The 12820-nt window shown below is 41.3% G+C and overlaps 1 protein-coding gene and 1 pseudogene across 7 annotated transcripts in view; both read right to left on the bottom strand.

Annotated features, from left to right (window-relative positions):
• The window catches only part of XRN2 (5'-3' exoribonuclease 2), a 65663-nt gene that overhangs the window by 7542 nt on the left and 45301 nt on the right, over positions 1-12820 (bottom strand). For all 7 annotated transcript variants that reach the window (XM_069546495.1, XM_069546498.1, XM_069546500.1 and 4 more), the window contains 4 exons: positions 8777-8845; positions 8546-8677; positions 6608-6738; positions 299-362 (listed from right to left, as the gene is read on the bottom strand). In XM_069546495.1, the coding sequence (XP_069402596.1) occupies positions 299-362; positions 6608-6738; positions 8546-8677; positions 8777-8845 (396 nt within the window). The remainder of the gene's footprint in view (positions 1-298; positions 363-6607; positions 6739-8545; positions 8678-8776; positions 8846-12820) is intronic.
• Positions 9457-11007, bottom strand: LOC138417251 (dual specificity protein phosphatase 12 pseudogene; annotated as a pseudogene).

The following is a 12820-nucleotide window of genomic DNA, read 5'->3' as shown; positions in this document are numbered from 1 at the left end:
TCTAAAAAGAAATTTGTTTAGCCTGACCAAAACCTAATACAATTTTAAGCTCTCTGTGTTGCATTTTTCAGGGCACCTCAAAAGCATCAATAAAGTAAAGGCTACGAACCAAGAAAAGCAGGAAACTATATAAATATGAATCTTTTACTTCAGTGTGTTAACCATGTATTTTCCTAAAGAACAGGCTCAAGAGAAATTCTTTAGAGGGGAGAAAGTACATTTCATACTACAGAGAAAGCCCAAACCTCAAATACTGGTGTGAAAAATTACTGAAAACTCATGTCTGCTTTAGTATTACCTGTCAAATCTTTGCTGCTGAAAAAGGGGAGGGGGACCTCGCCAGGAGTCCTGGGGCCTCACATCTGGAAGATAAACAGGAAAGGATTAAACAGCAGATTTTTTGTTTTTGAAAAGTAATTATTATTCAGCTACCCACATATATTATAATTAACAATTCTTGGGAAAAATTGAGACCGAATATGATAACTAGCATAAATACATACCATGGAAAAGTGAAAAGATATGAAATCAACAAGCTCAACATTATTTCTCCTTTGATAAGAAAACATAGCTTTTAGTTTTAGAAGGCTTTCTCATTAAACTCACATGTTTCTCTCTCCCTTGCTGTGTGTGTACGTGTATGCAAAGACATATGTATGTATTTTACACTCATATTTTAAGTGCTGTGCAAAACGATGGTATTTTGGCTTTATCCATAAACAAAAACTGAACAAACAGTAACTTTAATAGAAAGTCTAAAATCTGACCCTTAAACATGTCAACCGGAAAGCACCCTGACTTTCTGAGCTGTGCTGACAGGACTCAGACAGCACAGTCTCTCCAAAACAGGCCAGAGGATGTGCTCACAAGGGATCGCCTACTTCCCTGCTGTTTTCTGACAGTCAAACCTCTTCCCCTAACATGAAGCGAAGCCGGGAACACTGAATGAATGACAAGGAACAGGTAAGTGGCTGCCGCCCTCTGTGTAAATAGGGTGCAGGGCACCCCCAGCGAGGCCCACAGTTGGTATCAACTATCCACTGCTCTGGCCCCCAGTCTCGGCCACCTCGGCCACCTTCTGGCAGGGTCTGAGTGTGACCAGCTGTTCCAGGAGTTGTCTAATGAGGTCTCCGTGTGAGGACAGTAAGGCCTCCAGACTCCCAAGGCCCAAGGACAACAAGGCTTACCATAATGTATTCAAGCTCACATTTTAATAGAAACACAAACTAGAAACATGCTTTTCAAAATTACTTTCTAAAAGGAAAGAAGAAAGGAAAGCTTATCTCTGGTTGGCAACCAAAAAGATGCAATCTGGGTTTACTTGAGGAGAAAAAGAAAGAGAAGTAGAATGGTGCTTTAAAACCTCCTGCCAAGGAGAATCAGGAACAAGTAAAGGCACCTGGCTGCTCACAAGGGTTCCAGCAGGAAGCACCTGGCTATTTCCGCTTTGGAAGCAACATGGCCAAGGTGCTGGCCCAAAAAAAGCCTCCGAGGTAGACAAACCAGCCTAGGGGAGCCCAGTCCTGGGCCAACGGTGCACGCGTGCGTGAGGCCTCCACCTCCATCACTCCCAAGCAGCTTGCCATTCCAAACTGAAAGAGGGATGCATTTCCAGTCAATGTGAATCATGACTCCCTGTCATCTCTTTAAAACCAAACTGTTGTTTAGTTGCTCAGTTGTGTCCAACTCTTTTGTGACCCTATGGACTGTAGCCCACCAGCTCCTCTGTCCATGGGATTCTCCAGGTAAGAACACTGGAATGGGTTGCCATTTCCTTCTCCAGGGGATCTTCCCAACCAAGGGATTGAAACTGCATCTCCTGCACTGGCACTTACCACTGAGCCACCCGGGAAGCCCTAAAAACCAAATTAGTAGCAGTCAAACCGGGAACAATGCTGATGATGTTTCTCTGTGGTCCTCTGTTCTCCTCCCAGGAACAGCTTTAAGTAGAGGGAAAGTCCTCAACATCCTAGATTATTCACTATAACCGAATATGCCACGTCGTTAGATTAAGCACACCAATATTTCTAAGGAGAACCAGAATGTAAAGTTCACAGCGCACAAATGTTTTCTTTGGAGAGGCAGACCAGGAAAGAGGCCGGAGTTCCTACCCCACCAACTCTGGTATGCCAGGTGCTTTCCTCTCTGTTTCTCGTTCACTATTTCTAACCACCAAGACAATTTTCTTTCCAAACTCAGCACATGCAAAAACTATCATTTTTTGTTAAAAACCTAAGCAAATTTTGTAAGACTTTTAAAAATTCCATCACACGACTATTAAAATACCTCTTGCTCTCCATCAAAGAAGAAAACTAAAGAGGATTGACAAACTTCAAGGCTACCTTTAAACAAATCTCTTCATGTGGCTCTGAACAATATATATGGCCCTTAAGTGTTCATAAAGCAGAAATACTTCCTGGCTGAGAAGTAATGAAGTAGAATGTAAAACAAACTTATTATCATTCATTTGTATGGCTCTGACAGAAGATCCATTAGAGAGGGGGAAAAAAAATTCTGATACTGAATTGCACTTCAGAAAGGTAGAAGCAGAAGAGAGAAAAAAAATGAGAGCTAATTTTTCCCCGTGATCTTTAAAAACACATCCGTTTTCTAGCGATCTACGGCCACAGAAACCAAGGCTTTACCAACAGCTCCTCAAGTGACAATTTACCTAATCACTGTGGCAATCACAGAAAAGATTCCATGTTTACTGATTGCCACTAATCAAAAATCACTTTTCAAATGCAGATAATTGACAAGTTTACATGAAATGAAGAGAAGTGACATGCCACGTTCTCCAGGCTGCAGAAGCGAATGCTTTATTCATGCCGAGCACTCAAGGCTGCACTTGACTCCAACAGTCCCCGGACAATCACCCATCAGCCAAAAACTGACACATCAAAGACAAATCAAAGACCAACAGTGAGACGCCTGCAGCAGACACTTGACAGAAACTGGCTCTGTGACCAGTGGCTCTCCTTGATGGAACTCAGCACCACATGAAGAAACAGCTATGATACTACAAATATTTTAAAAGACTGACTAACCAGTTTAGATTTCAATTTTACTACAACTATTTCTAACCAAAACTTAAAATTCAAAATTCTATAGAGAGGAACGCTATATAGAGGATTCACTTAATACCTTCATAGCATGTACCATGTGCCAGGTACTGGTTCAAGTACTTAATAACTTAAACTCATTTGTCATGGAATTTTGTGAGATGGGTGTTCTCTGTACCATTTCAGAAATGAAACAGCACTGAGTCCTGATCAAAGCCTGCCTGAAGTCACAGGCTGCCGAGGGGTGGAGGGGAAGCCAGGACCACGCCCACTGCACCACGCCACGCCACGGTCCACGTGCACTTGCGCTGTTGGCTGAGGTGAGTCTCATGTTATTTTATGTCAGAAGCACCAGGAGAGCTGCCTCCTCAACCCGAGACTCAGAAGCTCAAGATCTCCAGGAGGCAAGACTGAGGATCTGCATACTACTTTCACTATTTTCGAAGTTTAGAATACACACATCTAATTAACATAGGAGAGGAAACAAGCACACTTCACACATGCACTCTGGGAGTGAGGGTCTTGACAACACAGACTCATGGGGAGAAAATAAGAAAAGATCTTATCACTGCTCTTCTTAAAAGGGTATCGCCACCCTAAAGCACTTGGTATTCAAAAAAGATATGAAAATGTAAAGGATCAGATACAAATCAGACAGGAAATATAGAGAGAGATACTGATGGACAGATGGATGGATGGACAGACAGACTGGTTGGCATACATGCAGGGATTAGGCCTGTCTGCATAAATAGAAACTGAGAGGTCACAAGAGGCCATGAGATAAATATGCCATAAAAATCTTAATGACAGTAAACTTAAAAAAAAAAAGAAAAGAAAGAAGAAAGGCCAAATCTTATGTTGAGCTGTGTGTGAAGAGTATTGGTGAAACTTAGCAGGACATGGAATTTCCTTTCCTGACAGCTACAGCATTTGTCTGTGCTTACTGTACAAGTGTGACCACAGATGAGTGCAGACTTTCGCCTCTCTCCCTAACCAGAACCACCACCAAGCCTTTCCACAACCGAGTTGTACTTCTAGAAATGAGATGTAACTGTGCACTTTTCTCCTTTGAGAAGCTTTAAAAAGCTCTTGCAAAAAAAGAGACTCACACAAACCACTGAATTCTTGGAAGGATTAAGACATGACAACAATCTCACAGTAACCCTTACTAGAGAAATAAAAATGTAGGGAACACTTTTTAACTTGTTTTATGAGCCCAGAATGTGTGAAGCTGTAAACTTATCTCTCAAATCATAGACATGAATCAATATCCCACAAAATGCTAACACACACACACACACACACGGATAAATCAACATTAGGCTCATTCCAGTAATGCCAGGTTAGTCTAACAGTCAAAAATCAGTCTGTGTCATTCACCATGTAACAGAAGGAGAAAAAATATAAAACAAAGAAACAAACATTACCATCTCAAGAAATGGAGGAAAAGCAGTTGATAAAATCCAATACCCACTAGAAACAAGGAATAGAAGGAAACTCCTCCAACCTAACAAAGGTTATCTATACATTAAAATTTTTTAATTCTTAAAATATAAATTAAAATTTTACCTAAAAATTAAACTATAGCCAATATCATATTTAATGGTGAAATGTTACAAGTCTTCCCCTGAAGACTGGGAATGAAACAAGGATGCCCAGCATCACCACTTATGTTGAATCACACTAGAGGTCCTGGGTAGTGCAATAAAGTAAAAAAGACCAAAGGCATTAAGATCAGAAAATGAATACATAAAACTGTCACTACTCACAGATGACATGAATGAAAAGGGCAAAATCCAAAAGAACATACAGACAAGACTTCAGAGTAAATGAATTTTAGTGACACTATCAGTCAATATTCAAAAATCAACTCTTTATATATATACAAGCAAGCAACAGGAAAATGATGTTTACAAGTCACCAGGCAGGGAGGGCCACCTGTTTCTTGCTCAAAGTGAATCCCTACTCTACAAAGCCTATTTCCTATTTTTAATTTTTATTTTAAAAATTTTATTTATCTTATTTTGCCTGCACCAGGTCTTAGCTGCAGCATGTGGGATGTTTAGTTGCAACATGTGAGATCTAGTTCCCTGACCAGGAATCGAACTAGGCCCACTTATACAGATTCTCATTTGGGTCTGTGATGCCCTGATTAGAACTACTGACCTGGGTAATACTTCCCAAGTGTGTTGCATATCACAGGTGATATAAAAGATGGTTTATTAGAGGTCCATGAAAAAGCTTGTTATCGTTGTGGCTGTATTCACTTTGATGTATATTTGAAAAAAGGACATCAAACCCGGAATGCACTGATTGATGATGGAAGGAAGCTGCTTAACATGGAGCCTGTGCTTTCTTTCACCTGTGCTTCTCAAACCTCAGAAACTCTACTCGACACAGTAACCTGCGAAATTCCCCACAACCGTAGTCTTGAGAATGACTGACTAAACCAAGACACATACATAGATGGATTACACCTGGGTCTAGTATTTGCATCTTATTTTGTTCTCCTCTTGGGAAGCCGTGGTAACAGCAGATAGAAGTAAATGGCCAAGAGCCACAGAAGAAAGGCAATGACGAGGAGCGTGTGAGTGAAGAGGAGGCTTTAACTATCCGCCGGAGGTGTCCTCACCCACTGGTGAGCTCTTGGGGCACAGACAGCTCTGTCAAACCGATTAGATGCTTCAGTTCTAGGGGGTACATCCTGATACATACACACAGATATAAATGGAAATGCTAAGAAACACTATTTGCTCAATTTTTGGGGAAAAGTAGCTAAAGAAACTATCGTACCAAGCAGCTCTCCACAGCCTATTAAACTCCATGCCCTCTGTGCTTCCTTCACTGAACAGCTCAAGTTCACAGACTTTACGATGGAGGCAACAACGCTCCATTCACTATCATCAGGACACACAGAGAAACACAGACAGACAGACAGAACACAGTGAAAACAGAACCCTGAGAACCAGAGACTGTCAGAACTCCTTTCTTACAGGGCTTCAGGTTAAAAATGCTTTTGTAAGTAAATTAGCATGAAATACTACTAAATATAGGGCATAAATATTTCCCAACAATCATCACTTTAATCTGGTTCTTTGACAGGTGTAACTTTGATTTTAAAAGAGTTCTAAGGGCTCTCTGCAATAGAGTAACCCCTCCTGCTTTTTCTAAATTTAATGTTTCTTTGAAACATTCAGAAGAAAACTTAAATGATACGACACTCAGACTTAACAAATGTCAGCATCTTGCCATACTGTCTCTTCCCCTGCCACCCGGGGGCTGACTGGTTGGGAAGCAATCAGACAACCAGGAATGGAGATGCAAAGGCTTCATGAAGAAAAGAGGCTTTGAGAACTTGGTACATGCCCTGTATTTTCTAGAAAATGAGCACAGCCATGGAGCACAAACGTTAACATTACCTGGGGATATGAATTAAAATGAATGCAATTACGCTGTTAGGTCCACCCTTTTAGCAATGTGGATCAGAAACCACCCTTTGAAGCAGTACTTAAGCTAGGAGATAGAACCCATTATTGAAAACGTACTTGACATGAGCTTTGGAATCTGGGCTTGTCCTCGCAGAAGTGGCCGGTACATGTTCCCCTGGAAAGTTGGGGGTGGTGGTGCAGCATTGCTGTAGACGCCAGTTCCGGAGGAGCCTCTCGGCATAACATGGCTGTGAAAGGACCCCCACAGCCGAAACACAAGTTAGATACAGACATACCCATCACTATTATAATAAACAAATGCCAGCAGTCATCTTGTCACTACTAGATCTGACCAAGACAACGAGAGGTTGAAAGATTTATGATGAACAAAGTTCAAAACATTACGTGATAATGGAGACAGCAAATGTTCATTTGTTACACCAAATCCTCCTGATAATCATGTAAATATTTAATACTTTATGCAAAAAAAAATCATTTCAGTCTATTTCTCTTTTTTTGCATTATACTTAGTTTTTCCCTTGAAGACCTATGCTGTTGCTATCACTATACAGTTGACCCTTGAACAACACAGGTCCACTTACACGTGGAGTATTTTCAACAGTAAATACCGGAGTCCTGCACAATCCACAGCTGCAGATTTTCAGTGGGTGAGTGTCCCTAATCCCACAGGTGTTCAGGGTTCACCTGTATATACTACTGCTCTATATTTTACTATTTTCAGTTTATTGCATCAAACATTTCTCTATACCTTTCACAGTCTTCCTAAGTGTAATGTGTATTAAGTATTACAGAATACTTACATGTTAGTGTCTCATACATTACTAAACCTGTCCACTCATTTAGTACTAGTTAGTACTAGTAGTATAGCCAGCAATGCCTAGAGACATGGGTGTATAACTAGGCTCCTCTAAAATATTTTCTCAGGATAAATTCTAAGTAGGAATCTGGATCAAAAGTTCAGAGGATCTTCAGAACTTAACACTCTACTTAGAGATATTTCTTCATTGCTTTCCAAAGTGGCTGAAATAATGCAAAAAAGAAATGTAGAGAGTATTTTAGACTTCAATTTTTTTTTTAACTATTAAAGACTTTCAAGCAACCTGCTGAATACCTCACATTTACATATCAGTTTAGAAACTATCCCAAGCAGTTAATCCCCACAACTTCACGAGGCTGATGTGATTACAACCTCCATTTCACACACAGAAAACGGAGGCAGAGAGAGGTTCTATAATTTTAATAAGAATATCCAGTGGTAGACAAAGTGTTTGATCCAGACACTCAGGACTCAAAGCCCATGACGCCACTGTCCCTTACTAGTCACTGCATAAAGTACATGCTACTGATGGTAACCTACTGCCTAAAGCCCACTTTGAATCTTAAAGCTTTCCTATGAATTGGAAATATCTATTTATGAGTTACCAACATCAATTCACAGATGATAACTCATTAATACACGCCCTAGCACTTTGCTCTTTTTATCTCAGCTTTATGTGTTTCTGCTTCAAAGCTCCCTCTTTTATAGCCAAGAAAAAAGAAAATTTGAAGCTAATGAAAGCAAAGAATAAAAAACAGAAATTCACAGCAGAAGAGATACAAAAGGCCAGCAGACACTTTGAGAGGCTTGACCTCACTAACACGGCAGGAGATACACTCAGGCATCACGGAGGTCTCAACACATGGGCACGAGCCCAGGAGCTGGCGGCTCCTCACAGAGGGACTGTAACACCCAGAGGTTAACCCAGTCACAACTCTCTTGAGGGTAAAGAGCATGTTTCATGCTTTTGAAATAATGGTCAGAGACAGCAAAATCTCTTGAGAGAAAATAATGGAATTCTCAGGCAACACAAAGCAACAGATAAACCAAAGGCACAGAATTGAATTTAAAAAATGAAGAAAAGCATCAAAGTCATTAAAATAGCTGCAGAACAGTTGTTTTTAATGATCTCGAATATCTGTGGTATAAGTTCTGACAATGCTCCATGGAAGATTCTGAACAATCAAAATACATAGACAGAAAAACCTACCACTCACCCCAAAGCCCTGAAGGCTGCGGGATCCAGGTGGACAGGCCGCCGGTCCCGGTTAAAGCCGAGCTGGGGCTTCCACTGCCGTCCGTTGCTGGATTTCTCCCAGTCGCTAGGTTTCAGGACCGGTGCGGGTTTTCTAACCATTTGAAAATACAATATTTAGTTACAGGGATGGATTTCACTTACACAAAATAAACTTGAAGAGCTTATATTTTCTAACTTGTACAGTTGTTACCTTGCTCCCGGAAGCATGACAGCTTTAAAAATGTAATCTTCAGCAAACTGTGGGTCTTTAAAATTGATACTAGAAGAGAACAAGAAACAATTTAATGATTTCACTAGATTAACCTGCTTCACTACTACCATGTAAATTCAGGTACTTTTTTTTTTGACATTTTAGTCAGCATTTTACTGATGTCCTTTCCTTCTACATTTCCAAGAAAAAGCCAGACTTATGTAGCTTTACTAATGTCCCTTTTTCTAGAAATAAAAGGATGTCGCTTAAATATGACAGTTTTAAATTTTTGGACATTATTCTGCCCATCTAGACCTGGAGAATTCATACCTAACATTCCCAAAATCACAACTTTAAGGAGGTGACGTATGTGTAATTATGGCTGATTTGCATTTTTCTACAGCAGATACCAGCACAAGACTGTAGAGCAATTTTCCTCCAGTTAAAGAATAAATTTTTTAAAAAGATAGGAAAAAATCACAACTTTTAATATATATGAAATAAAGTATTTAGGTTATAGAAGATTTTAATATCAAAGTATAATTTACATGATTAAAAAGTTCTGATTTCTATACAAAGTAATCTACTTAGACAGTATAAGAAGCTGACAATGTATAATTTCTAAGTAACATCAAGTGATTTTATCTTCTCACACTGCAAATGAAATGTTAATGGCCTAAAAACTACACAATCTGCCACAGATGACAATAAGGAAGAGTAGCACATATCAGCAAGTTATCAAATGTAACAAGTTCATATTTTCCTTGTTTGTGATCCCCAAACCAGCAGCATTTTCATCTCATCTGCTCTGTTCTTATGTATTTGGAAAGCAGGTGTTATCCATCCACCACATGAGCACTGTTCACCACACCAGCTGAAAGAGCCCAACTTGGCATTGCATTTGGAGCAGTAAAAGCTGCCCATCCATCACTCCCAACAAAGTGGATTCCATCCACTGTACAGGTTCAATGAAGTAAGATGTACACTGAGCCTGACTCCCTGTGGAAAGCAAGGGGGACGGCATCATCCTCTTGTGGGCAAAAGCTATAGGACCACTTCATTCATTATGATCCAAAATGCTAGACTGTCTAAATAAAGATCGCCTGCACTTTCTACATTTGTAGAGACCCCCATCTTTCAATCCTTGTGAAATGGCAGATGGGTCCACAGTAAAGAGTTCTAGAGGTAAGTTCTGCAATTCTGGATACTTCTCTGTAACCTTTTGTAAATGATATTGTTTATAAACTGCACTGGAGGTATCTACTTCACAGCCCATTGCCTGGTATAATTTCAGTTGCCACTCAAACCCCTCATTCATCTTGGCCTCTGGCTTGACAGTCTTAAGGTTTTCATAGGCTTTTTCAAAGGTGAGCTGGTCAGTCTTCATCCTAAAAGCAGCTATTACAGTCACACTTCGACTGGCCCCTGCATGGCAGTGCGCCAGCACCGCGTGGCCCTCGGTGCGAGCCTGGACAATGAAGGCCACACAGTGGTCCAGGTGACTGAACAGGTCGGTCTCGGGTTTGTCCAGTGCTGGCACGAAGAGACTCCGTAGACCCTCGACCCCAGCCCCCTGTTTTGAAGTTAGGCTCCTCTGAGTCCACTGTCAGCACTGCCGTGACGCCCACCTCCCTCAGGTGGTCTGGCTCCGCGACGGCCGCAGTTCCACCCAAGAACAGCCCCAGACACACCTCCAGCATATACGTGGCAGAGAGGCCCGGCTCTGGCTGCTGATCTGGAGCTCGCAGCCATGGCTCCCCAAATTTAGATACTTGTGACCTTTGTTTTATTTTTAAGGTTTTTTTATTTTTCTTTTTTTGGCTGTTCTGCGTGGCTTGCAGATCTCCGTTCCCCAGCGAGGGGCTGAACCCAAGCCATAGCAGTGAAAGCCTGGAATCCTAACCACTACACCACCAGGGAACTAGATACTGTGGCTCTTTAAACAGAATGACTACAATTCAGAAGTCTTCTCCCAAAATTATCTGAGTCAGCAGATTCTGCCAAACTGCCAAATGGCTGTACATCTTTCTCACCAAACTGCCACTAATCCCCAGGGTGGCCCTCGTGTAACTTTATGTGCAAAGTCATGTTCCACCTAATTGTAGGTGATCACAGAGAAAGAACAACAGACACAGCCCAACTCTTGAGAAACTCCAGTATGATACCAAACACTGGTACAAGAGGTTTGCAACAACAAAAGTAAAAACCACCTTTCCTTTTGTTCGGGCCATGGCGAAGACCCTCCCTCGAACATCTTCAAGATCAGCGCTAGTTGCAAGAAACAGTAGAAACATTTGCAAAATCAAAAATAATGAACAGATAATCCACAGGGGAAAAAACACAAACCCTCCCTGTTGGAAGCCCCATATCCTGCTCGACTAATGTGTTTCTGTGAGAATGTAAAGAGTCACAACTTGAAACAATGTGATGGCTGTATATTCAGACTCAGACTTTTAATAAGTTGGGCCAAACCGCCTTTTTGAGTGTGTGGGGGTGGGTGTGTGGGTGTGGGTGGGTGTGTGGGTGTGGGTGGGTGTGTCTGTGTGTATGTGTCTCATCCAAAGCACACAAGTCTTCCTTCTGACAAAGCAATGTCTCTTCTAGGACTCTGGATATGCACCTAGTTTACATCTAAGGATGCTCATAACATCAGGATTCATAATGCTGAAAAACTGTAAAACCTAAGTGTATGGGCGGATAGTGGACTGGTTAAAGAAACTATGGTTCTTTCTAAAAATGGTATCCTCAGAGACTTCCCTGGAGGTCCAGTGGTTAAGAATCTGTCTGCCAATGCTGGGGACGTGGGTTCCATCTCTGGTCCAGGAAGACCCCACATGCCGGAGGCAACCAAGCCTGTGCTCCACAACTGCTGAGCCCACACGCCCTAAAGCCTGTGATCTGCAGCAAGAAAAGCCACCTCAATGAGATACCTGTGCAGCGAAACCAGAGAGCAGTCACTGCTCAGCACAACTAGAGAAAGCCCACGTGCAGCAAGGAAGACCCAGCGCAGCCAAAAATAAATGTTCACATTTTTTAAAAATAATAAATAAATAGAAATTATATCCTCAATTGGCATTTCTTAAAATGTAGTAACAAAATACTTAATGACAAGGGGAAATACAGGCAACAGACTAGACACAAGTTCACCAGAAGGTTATGACACACGTTCACCAGAAGGTTATTTGTACACGCAACCATTTCCAACCATTTCCTTTCCTTTTCTGTGCTTTTTTATATTCTCCAAAGATCCTCTGAAGATTACAGATTACAGTTGTAATCAGTGAAAAAGGGTTTTATTGAACTGGTTGATGTTTTAGATAGCTAACTTTTTTTCTCTTCAAATAATGCCACTTAAAATAATTAGGGCCCATCTGTTACAGAGAAATTTTTGTTAAGTGTATATTTTAAGTACATAAAAATGGTCCCATTTATAATAAAGATGCTATAAGCTCAAGACCAGCTGAACAGCACTTCATTGACTCAATCTGTTCCCCTTATAAACTCACTCTTCACCATGACTGTTTTTATCTCAGATGTTCTCTACTCCAGGTGGCTTAGGGCAGGGCCAGGCACAATAGGCAATGTGAAAGGTTTAAGAGGGTGAGAGACAAGGTGGTAGGTAGGTATATGGATTTGTTGGGGCTTTCTAGACACAAAGTAAACAGGGAAAACTGGTAATAAAGCAAGGCCTGCAACTAAAGTATCTCAGAACAGTTCTCTTAGTGTCCACAGGCCTTTTCAGCAGTTTACCAAACAAAATTTTCAGCATGCCTACTGTATACATGGTCTCATGGTGGGCACAGAGGCACAAACAGTGCCCAACCATGGGGCCTGCCTCCTCTTCTAATAGGGGAGACAGACTGGAAAAGTTTAACAGTTTAGTAAGGAAGAAAGTGGAAAAGGCCACAACAGGCACAAGAAAGATGTTGATCAAAGCCTGTCACTTGCCTTCCACATAGGACCTTGTGAGTGTGGGCTAAATGCACGCATATGTGTGGCAGGGGGTCTTCATGGAGGGACCAACCTGGAGAGCAAGGAGGAGGT

Source organism: Ovis canadensis, chromosome 13, assembly GCF_042477335.2.
Source record: "Ovis canadensis isolate MfBH-ARS-UI-01 breed Bighorn chromosome 13, ARS-UI_OviCan_v2, whole genome shotgun sequence".
NCBI classification, from domain to species: domain Eukaryota; kingdom Metazoa; phylum Chordata; class Mammalia; order Artiodactyla; family Bovidae; genus Ovis; species Ovis canadensis.
The sequence above is the reverse complement of the archived record's forward strand: the minus strand, read 5'-3'. Positions and strand labels throughout refer to the sequence as shown.